At 34.5% G+C, this 25,033-nt stretch overlaps 5 protein-coding genes across 6 annotated transcripts; 2 read left to right on the plus strand and 3 right to left on the minus strand.

Annotated features, from left to right (window-relative positions):
• Window positions 1-1,911: 1,911 nt before the first annotated feature.
• On the plus strand, window positions 1,912-3,201 carry LOC131806628 (uncharacterized). 2 transcript variants are annotated; one of them, XM_059131078.1, is made up of 4 exons: window positions 1,912-2,087; window positions 2,136-2,340; window positions 2,634-2,764; window positions 2,824-3,201. In XM_059131078.1, the coding sequence occupies exons 2-4, from the start codon at window positions 2,207-2,209 to the stop codon at window positions 3,126-3,128; spliced, it is 570 nt and encodes a 189-aa protein (XP_058987061.1). In that variant the 5' UTR covers window positions 1,912-2,087; window positions 2,136-2,206; the 3' UTR covers window positions 3,129-3,201. The 2 variants fall into 2 exon arrangements, with proteins under 2 accessions (XP_058987061.1, XP_058987063.1); XM_059131080.1 differs by lacking the exon at window positions 1,912-2,087 and having other exon boundaries at window positions 2,095-2,340.
• A 508-nt stretch (window positions 3,202-3,709) lies between these two features.
• Window positions 3,710-6,074, minus strand: LOC131805839 (putative nuclease HARBI1). Its single transcript, XM_059129520.1, has 6 exons — window positions 5,770-6,074; window positions 5,538-5,714; window positions 5,038-5,437; window positions 4,879-4,981; window positions 4,048-4,592; window positions 3,710-3,935 (listed from the first exon to the last, which is right to left on the minus strand). Exons 2-6 carry the CDS (start codon window positions 5,703-5,705, stop codon window positions 3,805-3,807), a joined length of 1,347 nt encoding a protein of 448 aa, XP_058985503.1. The 5' UTR covers window positions 5,706-5,714; window positions 5,770-6,074; the 3' UTR covers window positions 3,710-3,804.
• Window positions 6,075-11,184: 5,110 nt separating this feature from the next.
• LOC131806630 (uncharacterized) lies at window positions 11,185-11,913 on the plus strand. The gene is made up of 2 exons (XM_059131093.1): window positions 11,185-11,605; window positions 11,671-11,913. Exons 1-2 carry the CDS (start codon window positions 11,312-11,314, stop codon window positions 11,770-11,772), a joined length of 396 nt encoding a protein of 131 aa, XP_058987076.1. The 5' UTR covers window positions 11,185-11,311; the 3' UTR covers window positions 11,773-11,913.
• A 7-nt stretch (window positions 11,914-11,920) lies between these two features.
• On the minus strand, window positions 11,921-13,071 carry LOC101894888 (uncharacterized). Its single transcript, XM_005190656.4, has 2 exons — window positions 12,910-13,071; window positions 11,921-12,835 (listed from the first exon to the last, which is right to left on the minus strand). The coding sequence occupies exons 1-2, from the start codon at window positions 12,976-12,978 to the stop codon at window positions 11,921-11,923; spliced, it is 984 nt and encodes a 327-aa protein (XP_005190713.2). The 5' UTR covers window positions 12,979-13,071.
• A 4,551-nt stretch (window positions 13,072-17,622) lies between these two features.
• On the minus strand, window positions 17,623-23,679 carry LOC101894625 (uncharacterized). Its single transcript, XM_005190653.4, has 6 exons — window positions 23,514-23,679; window positions 23,356-23,447; window positions 19,609-19,897; window positions 19,333-19,549; window positions 17,874-19,257; window positions 17,623-17,795 (listed from the first exon to the last, which is right to left on the minus strand). Exons 1-6 carry the CDS (start codon window positions 23,519-23,521, stop codon window positions 17,665-17,667), a joined length of 2,121 nt encoding a protein of 706 aa, XP_005190710.2. The 5' UTR covers window positions 23,522-23,679; the 3' UTR covers window positions 17,623-17,664.
• Window positions 23,680-25,033: the final 1,354 nt, after the last annotated feature.

Genomic DNA, 25,033 nt, shown 5'->3' on the forward strand with positions numbered 1-25,033 from the left:
GATTGTACCTCCACATCTAAAAATCGTTATCGAGAAAAAAAAAAGAACGGGCGAATTGGGGAGAATGAAAAGGAGCGAATTAGGGTTGTATAAGCTTTGTTCCCTTATTGTTTTATAGAAAGTTTCTGCAATGGAGCGGAATGTTAATGGCCTGCAATATAATAAAGGGAAATCGATTATCTTGCAGTTCTGGAATAGACCAAATCATGGTACAATGAATTCAAGGTAGGGCAGAACTACCATATGATTTCAATTTTTTTATTTTTTTTGGCTTAATATGTCAACTTCATTTGTTTATGTGTGCGTATTCTTTTCAATAAAAAAAAATTTCAGAAAATATTCAAATTCGGGTGTTTTCAAAATGCTTATTGCAACGTATGCATCGACAAAGACTACAGTTTTTGTCGCGAAATAAACCATAAGAGATATATAGAACATGATTTTGAAAAGAAATGTTGACCTTTCATTCAGTTTTCGCGGTTTTAAATTATTTATTCAAAATAAATGCAACAAGTTGTTTGATTTTTTATTGTTTTTATAATAATTCTGACATTACAAACCAAACAGGTAGATCTCTATACTTGCAATTTTTTCAAAGTTGGCCTACCTTCTCATCATTGTACCATGGACCAAATGTGTTCGCCATGGCAAAATTATATGCTTTGTACCAGATCTGCAAGAATGTAAAAAAAATTAATGAAATTTTTCTCCTTTGGCATGTATACCTATGTGCTCTGTGCTCAGTAGCCGCAAGAATCTGCTAGTTTTGAAATTTGTCGGTATCATACAGAAAAAATCGGCTATCGTAGTAAACGTTCTTAAAGTTTTGGAAACGAGCAGAAATTTAATTTGGGGTTGTAGTCATCATAAGCCTTAAAGTGCGTCTATATACAATTTTATCCTCATTATCAGAATTGATTGTCTTAATTCAATTGTATTCAACTACATTTACTATACGATAATATACGTTCTTACGACCAGCATATTAACGTAATGTCATGCACTCCAAAATCGTGTTTCAGAAAGAAAGGTCACCATATCGGTTATATTGCAGTTCAGGAATATGTCAAATGTATTCGTCATGGCAAAAATATATGTTTTGTTTCAGAATTGCAAGAATGTAAACATTTTTTAATCGCATCGCTAAATCAATATAGAATTTTGTGCTGATCAAGAATATATATACTTTTTGCGGTCTAAAATGTACATTTCGAGGAGTTGCAAATGGAATGGCACACTTAATATTCCCCCCATGCTATGTTGAAGGATATAAAAATTGCAAAACTAGAAGAGAACAAAACAATTATTGCCCGGCTCCCGAACCTGCAAGAACCAGCTAGTTTTGCGATACGCTAGATAATATATTCGTATATTTCATGTTTCCTAAAATTGCAAAATGTAGAATACTTTATATATGTATGCTGTTTTGTTTCAACTTGAAAGGGTGTTGCCTTTTCCACGATTTTCTAGCGATTGCTTGAAGTGTTGAGAGATTAGGACCAACAGCTAACAACTATACATTCAGGGGAATGATGGTAAAGCATTAATATTAAATATTTTAAAAACTATTCTTCTGCATTTTCAATTTAATAATCCAAATTCCAAAATTGTGTATTTTTGAAATTAAAATAATTTATTGAAAATTAATTATTTTGTTTACATTTTTGGACACATAACCTTGACACTTGTATTACGTACAAAACCTAATTTGTATATGGTTGTTGTTACGATTGTTGTACAACAACACTTGCTGTTACCTGTATTATTCTACCATGCCCGTCCATAATGTGGCGTTTCCACGGCACTTGATTCGCTCTCTATTCGTTGTTTGGCCCTAAACTACGGAAAAACTACTTAATTCTCCACACAAAATTTCCTGAGCGAACACTCATATTTTTATAGCATGTTCACACGGTAAATTGAATGACGTTGTTTGCTCTCAGAATCACGTACACGAACTAACCTGTTCCCACGATACGTTCGTAGTTACATCTGACAACTTCATTTATGGTTATACACAATTTTTCTTTTTTTTTTTTTAATTTAAAGAAAAATTAATAAAAATGGCTCAATTCGAAAAAAAAAATGTGAGTAAAAATACTAATATAACCAAGAATAATGTTTTATTGTTTTAGGTATCCGAAAAACTCCCAACAAATGGAGTATAATAAGTGAACGGGCTTTGTTGGAAGTGTGGGGATTATTTATGAGCCAGCTACGTGGATGTCGAAAAAATAGCCACATTCTTCAAGAAATGGCATCCGAACTCGGGAAACATGGGTTTTCGTATACATCCCACGAAATAAAAACCAAGATGCACAACATGGCTGCGAGATTTAGGTATGTTTTTGAACATTTCAATTTGCATGAAGTTTCATTGCCTCCGACTTCGATCATGGTGGGAGGAGCTTATGCGGATGTGTTTGTTTGCATCAAAATTCGTTCGATATTATCCAAGGATAGGTACAATATTCTCGGAACTTGTCATTTTAAGTTAAGAATGACAGAAAGTTTGTCTTCCAACACTCTTGTTGTAGATACATAATGCAAGATGATAGCTTCTTTACTTTTGAATATTTACAATCTGTAACGTATGTTTTTATTTACTTTATAAAAACCATGTCTTTTTATAGGAAGGAAAAGCGCCTAGTTGGTACAACCGGAGGTTCACCATCAGATTGGGAGCTATATAAAGAAATGGAAATGTTGCTAGCACCTTGCAAGACCTACAATACTGAGTTCCTTGTGTTGGACAGTGTCAATGGTAAGAATCAAATTAATAAATAATATATATTTGTTATTCTCACGTTGTATATTGCACAGATATTGATGCCATATTGACATGCGAAATGTCCAACTCCCCACCCTCTTCACCAATCATTCCTAGTTCCTCTTCACAATTAAATACAACTGACCTATCGTCGGAATTACCATTCACATCATCATCGAAAAAGAGAAAAAGGGAAGAAGAGCATGCTGAAAAAGTGGAAAGAAAAATTGATATTTTAATAGAGATAGAACAAAGAAAGGAGGCTAGAGAAGAGAAGAAAGAGGCTTTGTTAAGAAGCTTTGTGGAAAGGGAAGCGGAAGTACAAAAGGCTTTGGTAGATTTTTTAAGAAATGCTTAAAATTGAATATATATTTATGATATGTAACGACTTTTCTTTTAAACTGCTTATATTTCCTTTAATTATAGTTTGCTCTTACTATCTTAATTAAATACTTTGATTAGTTTTAATTTTTATTGTTTTAATGTTATGCATTTTATTTATCATTCAATGTAACATTTGTTTTTTTCTAAAATTAAAAATATATACAAAAATTATTTTGAGTATGTATGGGCGGAATGCTAGTAGATATGAAAAAAAGAAAAAAAAATATATATATAATATATATATATATATAAATATATATATATATATATATATATATATATATATATATATATATATATATATATATATATATATATTCATATAATTTGTTTAATTGTTTTTGAAAATGAAAAAAGGTATATATATATATATATATATATATATATATATATATATATATATATATATATATATATATATATATATATATATATATATATATATATATATATATATATATATATATATATATATATATATATATATATATATATATATATATATACCTTTTTTCATTTTCAAAAACAATTAAACAAATTCTTCAAAATGCAGCTTACATATGTACATAGTTATCTAAAAATAACATAAACTATATTAATGAAACATAATGAATTCTGACGAAATAAATGAAAAATGAAAATGAATAATACTAATTTATATCTTGAAAATTACAGACGGTTTCTCCAGAAGGGAACGTATATTCTTCCTCCACATTTAAAAATGAATTAGCTTCATCAATATTGTACAAGTTATCCTCTTCGTTACAACAATTTTTTTGCGCTTAAAAATAGTAAAGAATATGTATTTAAAAAATGAATGCCTACATATATTTAATGTGCTTATGTCAACTCTTGTTTGACATTAGCATTTTACTAAGAACAATAATACGTACATAAATATATTGAAATAGCATTTCGTATTTCTTCGCCATTATGGCCGCTGCTTTGATCTGCAAGAATTATTATTTCTTCAGGATAGGATCTATTTGCCTCAACTGATTGTAATGCTTTCAACCACTTGTCGTTAACAACATCATTGTGCTCGCTGAGAAAATTATGAAGAGCACAACAAGATAATATGACTGCATTGGCATACTTTAGAGCATTATCTATGCCTTTTCCGATTCGTCGGAATCGTGCCTTAAGGTGGCCAAAGGCATTTTCAACTACTCTGCGTGATTTTGACAATGCGTAATTAAAGCATTTTTGCTCGAGATTTTGTGATAATTGAAATGGATAAGGTTTCATCAACTTGTCGCTTAATTTGAATGCCGAATCGCCGATTATAAGGGCAGGAACCTCAACGCCCAAAATATTTCGTTTTACTTCCTTTAAATGACTGCATTCGTTAAGCTGCTGTTTGAGGGAAGAACCTTCAAAGATCTGAGAATCGTTGCAACGTCCTGGACTCCCACAACTAACATAAATGAAACGACATCTAAAATAAAAAAAGTATGTAGAAAGCAGTTATAAAAGGATAAAAGTCGGACCGGCCGACTTTATGATACGTTACAATACTGTTGTTATGTGCACCAAATATAATAGGTTTACTTTTTGGCATAATTCGGCCACTTGTGTCCAATTTCATCCCATTTGATGCACACTAAACCTGAAGTCTGATGAAGACCCATGAGAAGTAGGCGTCTATCTCACGACACAATACCCTGCACCATAGTGGGGCGTAGGATATAAAAAGTAAAGAAAATGTAAGTGTTAGTACTTACCTCGCATCTACCAATGCAAGGAGTACGACTGAGTACCATCCCTTGTAGTTGTAGTAATCTGTAGCGTCTTCCTTGGATGGATGAACCTCAATGTGGCAACCGTCTGCAAACGTTAACATAATAATAATAATAATTTAAATACAACTTTTCAAAACTCACCCAGAGCACCTATACATTGCGGAAACCCTAGCATTTCAAATTCTTGACAGAGTACTTCTATCTTTTCTCTTGTTAAGGGAAAGTTTTTTAAATAAATTGGAGCAAGAATTCTCCAGACCTCATTACAAAACTGCAAGAGTATTTTACACACTGTACTTTTTCCAACTCCAAACATGTTTGCTATTGTGCGGTACTCGGCCGAAGATCCCAAGGTATATAAACCTATTGCAACTCTTTTTTCCAATGGTATTGCCTCTCGCATATTTGTATTAGATTTTTGTAGCCCATTTAGCAATTCACACAATTTATTGAAAACCTCTCTGCTGACCCGAAAGTTATTTTTGAAGCATTTCTCATCTGCTTTTTGGCAATCTATTTCCCAAAAGTATTGAGATCGAAACTGAAAAGATTGCAAAAACTCAATGGTCAAATATTTACAATTCGCAGTTCTCTCATGAAATACGGATTATTTTTGTTCCGTTGTATCGGACACACATTACCCTTTGCCAACACAATCGTTCCGATTCATACAATGTGTGGAATTCCAAGGCATTCACCAGAGTTAGCAGCTTCCTTACATCGCAACTGTCTTTTTCAAACAAGGTGAAAGACGCGAGCCTTCTTCGACTTATAATTAGTTTTTTCACAAATTTATTTTTCTTCTCCATTGTACACTCCTATGAAAAAATAACTAATATAGGTTATATGAAAAACGCGTTTTTGTTCACTCACATTTAATTTATCGTTTCCACCGAATTCACACACATTTTTATTAATTAAAAATTCTTCAATTACTTTCGCAACGGACACAATAATTTGTTTATTTTTTGACAAGCGGTTGACAAATATGACACATTTTCGATAAATGCTCTCATTTTTTAGTGATGGGACATATTTTTTCGTTGTTCTGAGAGTGATTTGATTTGAACAATGTAAAAATATGAGTGTTCGCTCAGGAAATTTTGTGTGAAGAATTAGATAGTTTTTTCATAGTTAAGGGCCAAACAACGAATAGAGAGCGAATCAAGTGCAGTGGAAACGCCACATTAGCTTTGTTTCATCTTTTGTTCTCTTCCAGAACGTGCTAGAATTTATAAGATTTGCAATTTTTTTCGATATCACAATGGGAAAATCGATTATCGTACTATATATTTTTTCATTCATTGCTCTTCTGGAAGTAAGTAAGTAAGTAAGTTACTTTATTGAGTCTTCTTCTTTTCGATGGTACATTTAAATACAAAGTGAACGATTAACATGAATTGAGACTGTTAGAACTATTGTTGTCTTATTCTAACGTACAATGAAAGTGTATAATATGCTACATGCGAATTGTGAAATCATTACACAAAATGTAAACAATGAATGAAGTATATAAGGCTTGCTCCCGGCCTCAACTGTAACTAACAGTGCTAATGACTGTGTACAATAAATAAATAATTAACAAAATCTTAAAACTAGTTAACAAAATATGACATCAAAACGGAGTGACAGTCAGTGCTCTTACACAGAATGTGTAATTATACATAAAAATTTCTTATTCTTTGAATATCACAGTAAGTTCTCAGCTAATAAATCGAATTCTCATAAAGAGAGATCTACAGTATAGGCTGCTTAAAAGTAAAAGTGTATATATTTTGTAACAAATAATGAATTATTATAATTAACTAATTTTACTGATTAACCTCTGTGGGTTCCAGGTACTGATTTAATGTAGAAGCGTGGTAAGGTATAGTCATCTGCGACATCTTCAGTAGGTTCGTTGAGAATACCCACTGTAGACAGATATGACGAATCTGACCAGGATATATTTTTCTCGATTTCGTGGATTTCGCTTACAATATGGTTTTCGTGAGTAGCCAATTTCTCTACAAACTTCCTTTGAAGTTGTTGGGCGTACTTACAAAATGGCACAACGTTAGAGATTTTGTATATGTAAGTATTTGAGAATTTTTTGTGATGAGATTGATAATATTTGTTTGTGCATTTTCTTAAGACCTTTCTTTCCAGAATTTCCAATTCGTTGGCAACTATTGGGGAAATAGGAAACCAGATTGGAAATGCGTATGTTAGGATAGATCTAATTGCCACCTTATATAGGAGCAGCTTGGTGTTTTGAGGTAAATAATTGCTGTTAAGGATGTTTGAAAAACTCGCTAATATACCTTTAACTTTTTGCATGATGGAACGAGCATGGTCGTTGAATTTTAAGAGATGATTGAATGTTACACCAAGGTACTTTAAGGATGTGCTGAAAGGAATTTCTACTCCTTCTAAAGACAATTTTAATTGCTTGCTTTCTGGTACAACTTTTCGTGGGCATTTGCCCGACGCATTACGTATGCATATGGCTACCGATTTAGCGGCATTTATTTTAATACCCCATTGTTTATAGAAGTTGTTGATTATGTGTAGGTGTTCTGAAGCAACACTCAGGGCAATGGCTGGCGAAGGATTATGTGCGTAGATTATGCAATCATCTGCATACAGGATTGCTTTGGAATGTTGATACATGTGTGGAAAGTCATGAAGAAACAGGTTAAAAAGGTATGGTGCCAAGATACTACCTTGAGGAACGCCGCTATTTACATGGCCCAAGGATGATGATGTATTCCGGATCTGAACCATAAATTTACGAGAATTGAAGAAACTCTTTAGCATTTTTATAATAAATGGATCTACTCCAAGTTGAATTAATTTGAACAAAATACCGAGGTGAGACACTGAGTCAAACGCTTTTTGTATATCCAATGATATTGCAACTGTGCATGATTGACTCCTTAAGTTTGTTGTTACGTCGTTATGAAACTTGAGAAGTGCGTGCTGAGTGGAATGTCCAGATTTGAAGCCAAATTGGTAGTTTGATATTGGATCAATAGTTAATTCATTGTTTAATTTTTCTTTCAGCACTACTTCCGGTATTTTACCAATATTTGACAAAAGGGAAATTGGGCGAAAGTCATCAACGTTGCAATTTGTTGTTTTCTTCTTGATGGGTATGATTTTGGCAACTTTCCATTGTTTGGGAAAGTATCCGTTGTTAATGCAATTATTGAAAAGGCACGTGAGTAAATTAATTGTGGATTCTGGAAATCTCTTGATTATAAAGTTTGAGATTTCATCAGGGCCGCTAGATTTTTTTGAATTGATGTTGAAAATAATGTTTTTTATATTTTCAGATGAAGTAAAGTGGTATGTGTCTGGATTGTGGAGAGAATTAAAATTTTCATCGAATGAATATATATGAGTTGGTGTTGAGTTGATACATGTTAATAGCGTAGAATTATGCTCATCTGAGGCAGGAAGTGTTGTTGAGTCTTCAAATATGGTGGAATAAAAATTCTTAAAATGATCTGCAATCTCGTTACTGTTTGTAATAGTGTTGTTAGCATGGTTGATCTGACGGCAGAAAGATGATTTATTGCTTCCTGTAAATCGGTATATTTCTTTAAAGGCGGACGGACTAGGTTTGATTTTTTGCAATCTATCATTAAATATTTGGGCTGTTTCTATTTTGACTAGCTCCTTTATTATTATTTTCAAGAGCTGAATTTGATTAGAAAGAATGGAGTACTCACGGCTTGTCCTGTTGCCTGAACGATGGAAGATTTTTTTGAGATTTCGTTGCCATTGATGTTTAATTTGTAGGATTTTCTTGATTTTGTCCGAGTATGGTAGGCTCCTATCCTCTATTTTAAATTTTTCGGAGTGTATTTCATGGATGTTGGAAAAATGACTCTTAAAACCGTTTAGAGTGGTATCAATCTCGTCATTGGTCAGGTTCCTATTGATGGAAGGCATTATTTGACGTGAGATAACGTCTATGTCCTGACGAAAGTTATGCCAATTAGTGTTTTTATAAGATATGAAGAATTGCGGAGGCGTCAAATCGATGTTTAAATGATCAAGTTTCAGGTCCAACTTAATGGGGAAATGATCCGAGAAAGTGGGTCTGGTGGATATAGTATAGTTAGGATTTCTACTGTTGATTAAATGGTTGCTGAGTAGGAAATGATCCAGGTAAGAGGTACCACTTGGATACGATGGGCTAGTATCGCATAACCTGATGACATCCATGGAATTATCTGATAACCAGGACCTCAAGACTCTTCCATTTGAGTTTTCGTAGGAGTCGCCCCATGTTGGACTTTTGGAGTTTAAGTCCCCTCCAAAGATGAAACCATCAAAGTTGCTAGATAACTGAAGTAATGTATTCAGATCAAGATCGAGGCGCTGTACAGGATAACTGCACGGGATATATACCGATCCCAGAAGGTATTTTTTTGTTGAATTGTTAGATGAGATTTCTATAAGTGTCGTATTAATGCCAGTGGCCGGAACGGAAACTCTCTTGAATTGAATTGAGTCCTTGATGAAAATTGCAACTCCAGTGGGAGAATTATCGTAGACAAAAGTGTATCCACTTATTTTGACACGCATGTTGGATCTGAGATGACATTCCTGGATGAATGCTATATCGATGTTATTGTGAAGTAGTGTGTTTTTTAATTCTATTTGTCGACTTCTATCCACAAGGGATCGTACATTGAAAGTAAGAAATTTTAGTGATCTATGGTCCATAATTCAATTTAACTTTATTAAGAAGCATTAAAAATTGTTTTTTTGCTTCGGTTTTTGACAAGTTTTTATATTCTGTTAGGAATATTTGAATTTCTTGCTCTAAGGTCAGCTCTTCAGGTTCCAAAAAAAGATTTGCTAGCTTAAGGAAGTCTTGAATTATTTGTGGTTTTTTGGTTGAATCTTGGGGAATAGATGTGACACTTTTAAATAAGTTTGAAAAAGTTTTTTCCGGTGAATATTTGGATGTGTTTAATGCTTTAGATACATTGTTTTGAGCTAGAGCTCTGTTTTCTAATGCTACTGCCATCTTTTTTTTCCTGTCGGAGGCATATTTTTTATAGGAGGGACATCCTCGCCAGTTGGCGGGATGACCTGTTTTTTCGCAATTAACACAGTAAGGTTCCGAGGTGTCTGTCTTGGACCTTTTACATTCTCCAGGAAGATGTTTGTCTTTGCATTTAACGCATCTGTAAGAGCAATTGCAATTACGTGCTATATGTCCGTGCCCTTGACATCTTCGGCATTGGACGAAGGTATCCCTTTTTTTGGGTTTCTCCCAGATTATGGATTGGTATTGCAGTTGGCGAATATGTGAAATTTCGCCAAACTTCTTTCCTGGCAATAAGCAAACTAAGAAAAGACCCGTATCAGTGTTGTTTTTAATTGATGTCGGTGTTCTAAATTTTGAGACACTGGCCACTGTTTCAGGAACTAACTGATCTAGTTCGTTTTTAATTGCCTCTGGTTCAGTTAGAGAGAAGAGGTTTCGGATTATCAGGGATGTCTGCTTTTGATCCTTGGGTGTGAAAGAGTATGACTGAATATTTTTTGACTTTAAAAGATCCATCATTGAGGCATGAACTTTAGAATCTGCAAAGTACAACTTACTTTTGTTTTTATTTATATTTTTAATTTTAAAATTGCACTGTGGGGATGCGGCACGTAATGACTCTACTAGAGAGTTTATGTTGACATTGTATGTAAAAATCGGTGGGCACCAGGAGATTTTTGGTTTTGGAGGAACATTGATTTCGGTTGTGGTTGGATTGCTGACAGGTGTGGAAATGTCAATGTCTGCCAATGCCCCCAAAATGCCAAATTTGTTTTGGTCCTGCGGGTTGTAGTTGGTTAATTTCTCAGCCAGATCCGATACATTTATTGATGATATTGCACTTTCTAGGCGCAGTCTCTTTCGTTCGTTCTGTTTTGTCTTGTTTTCTTGCATACTAGTGGAGTTTGCAAAAGCCGGCAATTGTTTGGAGGTTGATGCGATCTCTTCCGTGACATCAAACTCCATGTCGGGGGGAAGAGAATCGGGATCCTCCATTGCAAAATTATGCAATTTGGAGGTCTTTTTCTTATGATTCTAACTTTTTTTAAATAATTTTTAATAGAAACTTAAAACAGCACGTCTGGTATGTTGTAGGGTTCACTAGGTTTCCTCTTCTGGAACAGAATATTAATTCTCAGGGCGTTGTTGGAATCCTGGTGAGAACGTTGTATTACTAGATGCGTGATATTGTTCGATTGTCCGCATTCACAGAAGAAATTATCGATACTATAATAGCGAAATCGATTGTTTGCCAATTTCGGCGGCAGATATTTGTTTACATTCCGGAATTAATTTCACAAGGACTGTATTTCACTTCACACGAAGCACCAGGAAAAAAACTGTAGATAAACCTGAAACTAATATATGAATACATTTATTAAGCGATTTACATATATTACAAAACATTTCAAGTTATTACAAAATATGGCATTTGAAGCAAGAACACACGTAAATGGCAATATGCTTAGACAATTTGCTGGCCAAAATGTCAGCATAATGTTGTGTGTTGATAGTGAAGCCGGCACAAACTTAATAGGTACTAGTACTGATGATCAAAAAGTTACCGTTCAGCTCTCGGATTCCGTTGGAGCATCAAAAGACGATTGGATTGAGGTAATTGGCAAAGCAATGGGATCCACAAGTGTAAAAGCTAAAGAAGTAAGTGTAGTGTTTGAGTTTTTAGACATCATTAGAGAATGGATGTACATTTTGAGTTTTTTCAGGCCATACTATTCGGTGGCGAAAACATTGATTTCGACAAAGAAGGCTACAACATGATGGTCCTGTTTATGAACAATTGCAAAGAGATTTATCGTAGCGGCTGATAAATCCATTTGTTTGACATTAACTTAAATTGAATTGAATAATTATATTAAAGTATTTAAGATTATTTTTATATGTATTGATCAAGTTTATTGCATCCGAAATATAAATTGTTTATTCTATTGCCAATACAATGTTAATAATATACGTTTATTTATTTTGATGGAATACTGCCGCCTTGTACAACTCATTAATACTGTGTGGCAAACGTTCCAAATCCTCCATGAGAGACATTTCTTCCCTAAGACTGTTCATACACATGCGTCTTAACTTTCGTATCATGGGATTAATGACTTTGGAGTTCACAATTTCATCGGCAGTAATGGTGAATGCGTCTTGTGCAGGATTATTGGGAAACTGTTGTTGAGATATTGACACGTTTTCGTTATCATCACCAAGAGTTGTGCAATGCTCACATTGTGCCGAAGGTTTTGTAACGTTAACGGTTGATTTATTACTTTGCTCACAGTTTTCGGCATCGGTTTGTATAGCATCAAACTTCTTTAGAGTCTCAGCAATATCTTCTTCTAGTTTACACTGTGATCTGACGAATTTTTTAAGGTCGTGTGAACTTCGGCGACTAATAACCGTTTTCGGCGACATTCGACTTTTCTCGCTGCCCTCAGAACCAATGCATATTCCACCAATAGTTGATCCAGTTTCATGTGTTTTGTGTTTGTCACCCGCTTTAATTTCAGTAGGTTGTGTGACACAGGCATTGGTAACATGGCATTGGCATGACGAAAGAGGAGCGTGTGTTTCGTAAGCGGAATCATTTGCACAGTAACGGTTTTTAGTCCAAGGAACAAAATTATTAGAAGGGTCTTTATAATAGCTTGAATGGAAACGATTATCACATAAGAAACGGTCGGCATCACCACCACTGGTCATTGCTCTTTCCATTTGAAGTCTTCTAAGATTGTCTTCATGACTGTTAGGATCCAACATCTTGGATTTCATTAGCATTTCTTCACGATTATGCTTGGAAAGATATCCAGCATCATGATCGTCAAATTTGTGTCTGTTCATCTTCATTGGGTTTTGAGAGCAAAACAATGAGTACTCCTTATAAAAAGAAAGAAACTAAATGCTGTTTTCATGTTTGGCTTCATTTTGGTAAATTTGTGTCAGTTACTTACTTGCTTTAATTTAGGATTATCGTACATGTATTGAGAAAATTTATTAAATTCCCTTCCCTCTTCGTGCATTCTACGATGTTCTGTACGTGTTTAAACAATTTTTTTATTTTTTATTCTAATTGTTCTATTTTTACAAACGATATTGACAATGATCAGAAAATATATTTAAATAAATTTCCTTTTTAAAGATTAAAATATCTATGCCGGGTATGATAATTTTTTTATTTTTATACCCTCCACCTTGGAAAGGAGGGTATATTAACTTCGTCATTCCGTTCGTAACATCCCTAAATATTCATCGTAGACCCTAAAAAGTAAATATATTCATAATCAGCATAAAATTCTAAGTCTATTTAACGCGCTCCGACTGTCTGTCTGTATGTTGAAATTACGATACAGCCCACATTATTTGACGTAGAGCGTCAAAATTTAGCAGAACAATTTGTATTGTGCCTAGTATAGTTGGTATTGAAAATGAGATATATATCGGTCCACGTTTTGGCATAGCCCCCATATAACGGTACCTTTCGATATTCGGTATTTTGTTGATTTTTGCCACTTTTTCTAGGGATTTGTGTAAAAATTGATTTTTGTAGGTTATAATGAGTTCTACCTCGTGTGGCGAAACATTGTATGTAAGAGGTCCACGTTTTGGCATAGCCCCCATACAAGGGTACCTTCCGTTATATATATAATAGTACCTGCCGATATTCGATATTTTGATAAAAGTTGGCATTTGTTCTGTTCCAGTACTGCAAGAATGTAAAAGTTTTTACAATGATAACCGATTTTCTCTTTACGATATCGGAAAAAACTGCAACACTAGCAGATTCTTGCAGGTTCTGGAACAGACCAATTTTTAGTTCATAATGGGTTCTGGACCCGTGGCAGAACATCGAATATTCAGTTCCACGATTTCCTATAGCGCATATAACGATACGCACCGATATTCTGTATTTTGATAATCCTAGTCACATTTACCCATAAAATTGTTTAAAATTTGGTATTTTAGAAGATTTGATAGATGCCAATACTTGAAGAATAAAATTGTTTATAGAGGTTCCCGTTTTGGAATGGCCCCATATAACGGCCACACTCACTTTACGGTTTTTTGATAAGTTTAACTGCATTATGCAAAAGGTCTTACTGGTATATGAAGCTCCCATATATATTTTCGGCCCATTTCACAAATTTGATGCACCAAACTCGGTATGTACCTCCAATTTCAATGAAATATGGAATGTGTAACGGAATTTAAAAGAAACATACATTTGGCGAATTATATTGAAATCAATTCAGATTTAGATATAGCTCCCATATATATTTTCGGCCGATTTAACATATTTGATGCACCAAACACGATGCGTATGTCCGATTCCAATGAAACTCGTCGTGAGTGATTAAATTTGGTACAAAAAAAATTTTTCAAATTATATTCAAATCGGTTCGGATATGGATATCTATTTTCGGGCGAGTTTTCATGTTTGATGCACCCAACGCGATTCCAATAAAATTCGGACAGAAAGACCAAATTTAATACCAAAAAAATTTGACAAATAATATTGAAATCGGTTGAGGTTTGGGTATAGCTCTCATATATACCGGGTGAGATAAAAAACTGCAACCAACTTCAGACTGTGGTCATTTCTAAACCACTTTCTAAGCCACTTATTCCAGTGACAGCTAATCATATTGTTTACAAGCGTTTGGTAAGAATTTTTCAGAAAAAAAAGTTATTCGTGATGGAATTTAAGCGTGATAGTGTGATTTCTTTATATTTGGCTGGAAAATAACAAGTGGCTATCATTAGAGCCCTCCAGCATTTAAATGTGAATAAATCTTTTGTGTCTCGTACCATCTCTCGTTACCGTGATACTGATAGCGTAGGCCGACGTCAAGGAAGTGGACGGAAGAAAACAGCAACATCAGCAGAAATGGTTCGAAAAGTAAAGAAGCGACTTGATCGAAAAATAGATTGTGAGCTGAACATATCGCAATATTCCATTCGGCAAATAATGAAAAATGAGCTCGGGAAAGGTAAAGCCATTGAAATTCCAAAAAGTGCAAGAACTCACACCACAACAGAAAGAAACCAGTAAAGAAAGTCCTAAAGTCATGTCACCACTTTGCTAATTTAGTAAAGCTCCACATAACAATTAAAAGTTTTTATGGGAGAATTCAATCATACACGCTATGATTATGATTATAATTTAAAGTTCAAGAGACTAAATATGCCGAAGCTTTTGTATCTTTTAAATTCGGACTTGTATTGCCCATTTGATATATATGGGAGCTATATCCAAATCTGAACCGATCTTGATAAAATTTGGATAAGATATTTCTGAGCTGTATTTCGTATATTTCCCTGAATATCGTTGTTACGGAGTGCATATTACGGCTGTGGGTAACAAATATAACAAATCGGGTGAACAGTATATATGGGAGTTATAACTATATCTGAACCGATCTTCACCAAATTTGACATACTAGCTTCTAGACTCAATTCGGTCGTAAGTGCCAAATTTCATATTAGACGTTTGGTGAACAATAAAATGTAAATCGGAGATATATCCAAATCCGAACCGATCTTGATAAAATTTAGCAAAGGTATTTCTGAGCTGTATTTGATATATTTCCCCAAATATTGTTGTTACAGAGTGCATATTACGGCTGCGGAGGACTAAAATAACAAATCGGATGAACAATATAATTGGAGCTATAGCTATATCTGAAGCGATTTCGATCAAATTCGGCATTCCATACTATTCGGGCTGATATTACACGTTTGGTGCACAATAAAAGGCAAATCGGACGAAGATATATATGGGAGCCATATCTAAATTTTTACCGATTATCTCAAATTTCAATAGGATTCGTCCTTGGGCCAAACAAATGATTTGTGCAAAATTTCATCTGGATCTGCTAATAAATGCGAACTGTACTATGTTCACAAAAATACATGGACAGACTAACGGACGGACAGATAGACGGACGGACGGACATGCATAAATCGACTCAGAATATGATTCTATGCAGATCATCAAAAGGAACTATGGATCTATCTCGTTTCCTTTTACATGTTACAAATAAATGCACAAAGACATAATACCCTGACCACCTTGTGGTGTAGGGTATAAATAAACTCAAATGAGCTAAAGAGTTGCTTCGCTTGGCCGAAAGTGGTGAAAACATTCGTTGTCCAGTAGTTTGTAAACAAACAAAATAATAGTGTTTACTTGCCAAAGAGGTCAGGTGAAAATGTGCACCTTCGATTGGCCACCAGAAGTCAAGCGCAGGCCATGGTGATGGTGTGGGCCGCTATAACTGCCGATGGTCGCTCTTCGCTCGTATTAATCGACCTTGGCATCAGAATAAATGCCGAATATTATCGCGAAAATATTTTGGAGGGTGTATTAAAGCCTCGAGCACGCAAATATTTTGGTCGACGACCTTGGACATTCCAACAGGACTCAGTAGTTACAAAATGAGGTTCCTCGCTTTATTTCCAGCTCAAAATGGCCACCAAAATCTCCGGATACAAATTCATTGGACTATTGTGTCTGGAGTATTTTGGAAAGCAAGGTTGGCACTAAAAGTGTCGATCACCTCTAGCAAGCGCTTCGCCGCAGCTCCTTTGGTATTAGGCTAACGGTAAAAAACTACACAACATTTTAATTGGCGACACGATTATTATGGGGAAGTGCTACCTCGAGTTCACTAATTGCAAAAGAAATGCCATTCAACTTCAAAAGATTGCAATTTCCTGCATCCTAGGCTTTTGCTATGAAATTAATAAATACGAAGGACAAACTCTTCGTGTATGCGGACTAAATTTGACATGTTCCTGCTTTTTTCATGGTCAGCTGTTCCTGGCATATTCACGCGTTGGTAGACCGAGCTATTTGTTTGTTTACGCATTAAAGTATTCCAATATTTTTTTAATTTTTGAATTTATTATTTATATTTTTTTAAACCAACAAATATTCGAATATAAAATTTTGAATGCATATAAAATCAAAAGGAGTAGTGAAGCGCATCGGGTTCATTTAGTAATATATAAAATGAATCGTAATATATAAAACGAATCGTGTAACTAATATAGTCAAAACTTGGTCCATTTAAATAAATATTTATATTAAACGGGTTGTTCATAGAAAATAGGTCCCTAATGCTTCTCGTACATCCAGAGTCTGCAAAAATCTACTAGTTTTGCAATTTTTTTTTCGACGTCATAAAGGGAAAATCGGTTAGGGTAGTAAAAATCTTTGCATTCTTGCAGTTATTGAACAGACCAAATCATAACTGGCATAAAATGCGAAATTATTTCTCAGTTCTCTTTAAGCGCCGCTCATTGCAATATTTGTATCAAGATTAGATTTAATGTGGTAAGTTGTAACATGTGGGTCCTATCTTTTGGTACGTCTCCTGAAGAGGGTTCCCTTATTTATATTTGTAAATAAGAGTATACTTCTATCGGTTATTCGACTGAAACGTTTAAACTTATTTTCTGAATTTGTTACAATTTATTAGGGTGTTGATTTATAAACACAATTTTTTGAGCAAACATCTTTAACGTTGTTAATCAAAATGAAAATTTTTATGGGTATTGCATTTTTTACTTTTTGCAATATTTCATTGGAGTGAATCAAAGCTTTTTTAATCTATCAAGTGTTTCTGAGAAGGCCAAAATTTGTTTACACAAAAAAAAAACAATTTTTTGTTAATAAATTTAATTTAATATTTTTGTTAATAAATTTACAATGTCACCGATTCCATATAATTTTCAAATGCCCGAACGATCTTGGAATGATCTGGACCCAATTGAGTATCGGCCATCACTGCCAAACGATAGCGGTCACCGAAATGATGTACATTTAGAGATAGACCTAAAAGAATTGGGAAAACAATAATAATATTTTAAAAGAAAATCGACGATAAAATTAATTAAGAGGGCAGCTACTTACAGGTCTTCGACTGAGGTGGTCTAAACAGCAAGACATCTTCCACAGTTTGTCCCCATGTTGTTTCAAAATCTGAACTCTCACCGTATATTTCTGTGATCGTTATGGGGAAATTGGATGAGAAATAATTGATGCATATTTTGGTTAGAACTCTGGGGAAGATGGAGGTTAACATGTCATATTTGGTTTGCCCCATCGAGGCCAAATAAATCATAACCTGTTTGCGTCGAATCTGTTCTATAATCGAATGGATTTGACGAGCATGCTCACGATCTGGTACCTTGAGAGGCAGTGGAAGGAATACCACTCCACCAATGTAATCGGATTTGTCATCTAAATTGTCTGTGAAATATCCCTTGGCCATGGTGCGACAAGTAGTGTTCAGCATTTTGGGTATAGCCACCTCGGTCGAGTACAATTCCAGATAGTCGCGAATGGCACCCGACAAACAGGATAAGACATAATCCGATTCACGTACCTCATCGCTGAAGGCAACACGTTCGCGCAATTGCTGGGCATCAATGGGCTTCGAAAAAGAAGCTATTTTACGTCCAGAATAGGACATTTTATTCAATTTATTGATTTCTCTGGAGGGATATTGGACAAGTTCCTCGAATATATTGACAGGAGCTTTGAAGATTTCATAACAGATTCTAAGAAATTCCATTTGAGCATAGATCAACAGTGGCAAAAATATCGAAAGGCGACCCGAGTATGTGGTGCTTAAGGTAGTTTCACCTTTCATAATTAAATCCCTCATGGCCATCAGTTCACAAAAGATGCGATACGGCAGTGCAAGTACGCTGTTGACATTTGCCTTCCAGACCAGGGTGGCCCAAGTTTTGGTGAGATTCGAAGGTTGTAGAGAATTTTGAATGGCAAGCTTTGCCGTGGGCCAAGACAAATGCCGCTGTTCTGCTTCCTTTGCCAAGAGTCGCCTGATTACCTTTATTTTTCCCTCAGATGGTGTCAAATGCTTTTGATACCGATTCGATTTTCGTTTCATAACTACGACAGACTTCCAGTAATTAATCATAACATTTACCGCCACGATCAGCAGAAGCGACAACAATTGACTGATATTGGTGATTTGTATGCCACTGGTATCATCTGGAGTTTCAAGGGATTCAAATTCGTATATAAATTTATTCCATTGATTGACGACAACCCGCATTAAATATTTCAGGAGTCTCTCAATGTGTTCGGGCTTTCGAATGAAATACGAGAGACTTTTAGTTTTGGAAATGTTTTGCGTGTATCCACCTATTTCGATAATCGGTTTCTCGCTGTTGTCACGCAACATTAACATTTCACTAATGTGCAGATCATCTTCTTCGGCAATGATGAGGTGATGAATTTTCAAGAGTATATAGTAATGTTGTTCTTCCTAAAATTGAAAAGAAAATTGACTCCTTCCATAATTGACTTCCCCATAAACGGAGGGTAGGAACTAGCATTTTACCTGAGCACTATTCGATGTCTCTTCATCCGTGGCATCAACATTCAGTACAGATTTATTCGATGCAATCGGTATAACAATCACCTGCCACTGTGGCAGATCGGATGGTATGTACTTTTCAACCAATGTGCTGACAAAGTCCTGTATGTTGCCGTCATGGACAGGACTTCCACGATATGTTGCTTTATTCAGTAGGATGTGATTGTTAAGATTGAAAGAACTGCAGATTGTTCGGAATAAATAAATGGTCATGTGAGGTAATTTTCAAATATACTCTACCTATTATCCTTGACCCATCCATAGTGGCCCCAGCAATTCATCAATTTCTGACGTAGTTTAGGGAATTTCAAATAACCAGTCTTCTCCCGGGCACCAGTCAGATTTTCATCATAATGTTTTCGAATGGCCTCAAAGTCGCATGGGCCTTTTATCTGAAGCAAGAAATTAAAGATACCGGCATTTCTTGGAGTATCGATGAACGAGCGAATCTTCTTTGTTTTCGATATCTGCAGCTCGGGATATTTTATTGAGAGTATATAATAGACAAAGGCATTGCTGTAATGGACACCTGTAAGAAAGCAATTAATGCACTTATTTTTAATGAATTACATTTTCATGGCTATGGAGCTGAGTTCGTTTAATTACGTTGATCAAAAGTTTTAATTTTGTCTTAAATTCAGTTTTGTGTTACTTTTCCTTTAGCCACCAAAAATCTCCAAAACGGAAAGTCTTTAGTTTATGTCAAAAGTTATATAGCGTTTAGCTTTTTTTATTTATAATTATTTTATTGAGGGAAACATTTTTAGAACATAAATTGTAATTTCTTCCACAGTGTTTCATACGGACAACCTAAATATTTGCTCTGTTCCAGAACCTGTAAGAATCTACTAGTTTTTCATTTTTTTTTTTTCGATATCATAAAGGAACAAGTGTGGAAAGGTCAAGAGTCGGGCGAGGCCTACTATATGAAACTATATACAACTCTGAATCGATTTTTAATATATAAGACGGAGGTTTTTGTACCTGTAGTTCCAAATAATGATATAGTGTATGATATGACTTCGATAAGAATTATATTAAAATATATTTATTGGAGCAATAGATATACTGGACCGAGTTTCACCAAATGGAGAAATTCGTTTGAATATGAAAAATCTATCCAATTTGGGCTTATATTACATGTATGGTGGACAATTACCGTAAAAATCGGATGAATCGGTGTATCGAAGATATATAAAAATCTGAACTGATCTCGATAAAATTTTGCAGAGGTATTTTCGAGATATATCTGATCTGGTACCAAATATTATTCTTGTGGAGTGCATTTAACGCATGTGAGAAACTTTGAAACCAAATCGGATAAAACATATATATGCGAGCTATAGCTAGATCTGAACCAATTTTCAACAAATTTGAAGTACATACTTCTAGGATGAATTCAGTTGGAATTATCTTAATTTACTCCATTTGGGCTGATATTAGTCATTTGGTACACAATAAACATGATATTGGACAAAGCAATATATGGGAACGATATTTAAATCTGATTCGATCTCGATAAAATTTGAGAGAGGTATTTCTGGGCTGATATCTGGTACCAAATATCATTCTTGTGGAATGATATTTATTGAATGAAAGCAAAAAATGTCGGAAATAGCATGAAATTTAGGAATAAGTTTAGATTTGTTCGATTTGGTCACCTTTGGTACGAATTTAGTGCCAGCCTTGCTTTCCAAAATACTCCAGACACAATAGTACAACGGATTGGTATCCGGAGATTTTGGTGGCCATTGTGCGCAGGAAATGAAGCGATTTGTAAGCATTATTTTTCATCTCACCCTGTATATGGGTAATCTTATCATCACCCCTATGGTTTATTACAATAAAACAGTCCTATGAGGGCCTTAACTATTTTACGTTGTGGACCATTAGGCTGGGGAAAGAACACCATGGTGATGGTGAGGTCGCCGATGGTCGCTCTCCGCTCGTATTAATCGAACGTGGCATCGGAATAAATGCCGAATATAATCGCAAAAATATTCTGGAGTGTGTATTAAAGCCTTGGGCACGCAAACATTTTGGCCGCAGACCTTGGACATTCAAACCAAAATCTCCGGATACCAATCCGTTGGACTATCGATCACCTCAAGCAAGCGCTTCACCTGGAATGAGCTAAATACCGTAGAGCAACATTCGGGCAGCGTGTGACGGTTTCATTGGCCGTTTAAAGACCATAACTCGTGCCAAAAGTGACCAATTCGACAAAATCTAAACTTATTCTAAAATTTGATGCTATTTCCGACATTATTTGCTTTCATTTAATAAATTAAAAAAAATGCAAAAATTATGGCTTTTGACTTTGTTGCAGTTTTTTTTATCTGACCCTGTAATGTGCTGTTACGAGCATAACTGGTAGATTTAAGCTAAGTTTAATAAGTTTCTGTTAATTGGAACTGTAACGTAAAGTTCTGTTGAGCAGTATAGAATTTTTTACATTTCACCTGCTATTGTTTGTCAAATTTTCCATATTTATTTTGGTCTTTACTTCTTCTTTTTCATGTATCTGTCTTTGATTTATTGACCTAATTGTTACATCATTAATATCTCTATCACACACTCACTCGTATTTATAATAACAACCTGCTTTGTTGTTTACACGCATTTTTCTGTTTGTGTATGTGTATATGTGTATCTTTATTGGAAAGCGCGGGTTATGATTCTCGACATTTCCATGCATTGATAAGGTCTTTAAAATACGACTGAGTAGGAAGCCAGCCAGCAAATTCAGTTTTGAATAGCGTCTTGTAAACCTATGTTAGTAAATAGTTAAAGTGAAACTATGTGCTAATTAAAGTGCTGCGTACTAAGTGGAGTCTGATTGTATTCTAAACCAAAATTCGTTTTGTTTGGTGAAAGTCGCATGACACAAGTTTGAGTTAAATACGAATTACGTTACAATACATGTCCAATATTGCTTGAAGAATAACTTCCCTTATGTACACACCAACTTCTGCGGGTACCTTTTCAACTCCGCAATTCTGTTAGTACATACACAGTTGAACACAGATACACATAAGTGCCAAGATCTCAGCAAATGAAATGTCCTTATTTATAGGTGTATATAAATAACATTTGAATCCTAAGTACAGCAATCCTATTCGCATGTACCAATATTTGTCCGAATAAATCTGGCCATTGGCAAGATTAAATTTTAAATTGAAACGGACATTTTAGAATAAATTTACCGTAAAATGTTCAATAAATTTCCATACAATAATTATCAAAAAGACAAATAAATGATTTGTATTTGTTTCTTTTTTTTTTTTTTGTTTTTTGGTTTGTTATTGATTATTTTTATTAGGGGTATCGGTGCAACTACTATCGTCTATCGTAGATAAAAATATAGCATGAAGTCGTAAAGTCCCCGAATTGTGGCGGCTTATCAGACCCCCTAACACTATGAGTAACAACAGCTGGGCAAAGATCAAAATTATAGACTTTTGTTATTGTTTCGGTCTTAATAACTCATCAACGACATCATTGCTTCGATTGCAGGCAGGTATGCGGATTTTCAAAAACAATAAATCTACAAAGTCTGACACTGATATGAACTTTGATTGAGTGTTAATACATTTAAAAATAACTTATGTGTGGCAATGTGCAATCGATCTGCGGATCTGGCGATGGAACCAACTTGTGAGTTCTGCAATAGTGCAGGCTATATATGCAAATGGTTAATTGAATGATTGTGAAGTGCAACATGCGAATGGCCCATATTGATTGCAAATTCATTAGAAGAAAACAATTCGAAATCGATGACATGCTAATGGATTTCTTCTTATTGTAAGCAAATATTTAATGGATTTTATTATATATTTTATCCAGGTAGCACGAATACTGATCGTAAGTAAATTAATTACATTTTTAGCCAGTTCGAAATGAACCGCTTTTAGACTCGTTTTAAAAGATATTAGGATACTTCATGCCATTATTAAAAATTTATGCTTTTCATTATTACATACTTACACACAAATACAATAAGTAAGAGCGGCACTAGAAGGCAGGCGGCCAAAAAGCACAACAATGCTTTGAGGAAATATTTCAATTCATTCCAAATTCTAAAAATATACAAGACATTTAATCAACCCGACAATTACAATTCAATCACTGTCCATAATATTTACTTTTCCATATTTTTTGTATTTTGAGTTTTAATTCATTATTTAATTCGTTATTTTTATTTGTTGTTTTTCTTCTTCTTTTTTTGTACTTCACTGCTACCAAGTGTTGGGCGATGTCAAGACGTCTGTTTTGTTGCGATGGAATTCTTTGACTGAACTGTAAATGCTGAATGAAGGCAATCCATTGAGTTTCTCAAAAGACGATCGTCTAACAAAAACAGAGAATTTGCAGCGAATGAGAATGAGAGAGGTCAGTTAAGCTATAAATTTCTTTTATTTTTTGTTTAAATCCTTATCAGTTTACAGAAAATGAAGAGAAAAGAGAACACGTTGCTCCAATGAGTTTCGTATTTATTTCTCTCAATTTAATGCCGTGTCCAATAGAAAATGGTTTAACAACAAACATTACTAGGTTTGAAGGATTGGGGAATTATTAAAATTTCTGGCAGTTAGGGTAAGTGTACCAGTAGTCGACACTTTTAGGATTTTCGCTAATTCTATTTTTCACCATTCTGAGTGAAATTTTTATTATTATAATAAAGTCAATTTATTCCGATTTTAAATATTGTTTGGTTTTTAAAATCATAAACAAAGTTTAAATAATTTTTTTATTAAATTTTTGCCAGTAGTCCTGATGACCTGTTCTAATAATTGGCTAAGGAGAAAAAATATATTTCAATATTATATTTTTGTTGAATAATACTGATTAAAAATTGTTATCCATATAAAATAGACAAATTAAATGAATAAATACGCTGCATCTTTATACCCTACACCGCACTGTGGTCAGGGTATTATGTCTTTGTGCATTTGTTTGGAACATAGTGAAGGAATGTGATTCTATGCAAATCATCAAAATTAACTATGGGTTTATCTCGCTTCCTTCTCCATGTTACAAACAAATGCACAAATACATAATACTCTGGCCACCGTGAGGTGTAGAGTATAAAACGGAGGAAACATTAAAACGGGTCTGGACAGGAACTATAGTGTATTGTTCAAAAAATTATTGTATATCTCTATTTTTGTACGATATAGCCTCACAGAATTTCACTATGCAAGTAAATTAAGAAAAAGAAACCCATGTTTTTAAACGAGTAATTTCATTAAAATGAGAAAAATATTGGACAGAATGGTTGACAGGGGTAAAAGTAGATATGGGCTGAAAGAGCGTACTTTCAGTCTTCTTCCTGAGAAAGCAACTCCCAAAATGAGAAATAATTTTCTAGCCGAACTTGAATTGTGTTTAATTCGCAATAACTGCGAAATAAATATTACCTTCCAAAAACGACCCTTGTAAGCCATCATCTTAACCGAATATGCCTAACGCAAAGCAGGTCGCACAGTGGTGGGTGTGTGATAGTGTCTCTCTGGCTTACCTTTTCACTGCCAATTGCAGATCATTAAGCTCATCTCGAAAGAGAATTAAACAAATAAATCGTAAACATACGATCTTTGCCTTAACAAGGCAAAACTCAAGAAATAAATATTTTTCCTTTTTAAAGACAACCTACATTACAAAA

Source organism: Musca domestica, unplaced genomic scaffold (genome assembly GCF_030504385.1).
Source record: "Musca domestica strain aabys unplaced genomic scaffold, Musca_domestica.polishedcontigs.V.1.1 11, whole genome shotgun sequence".
NCBI classification, from domain to species: domain Eukaryota; kingdom Metazoa; phylum Arthropoda; class Insecta; order Diptera; family Muscidae; genus Musca; species Musca domestica.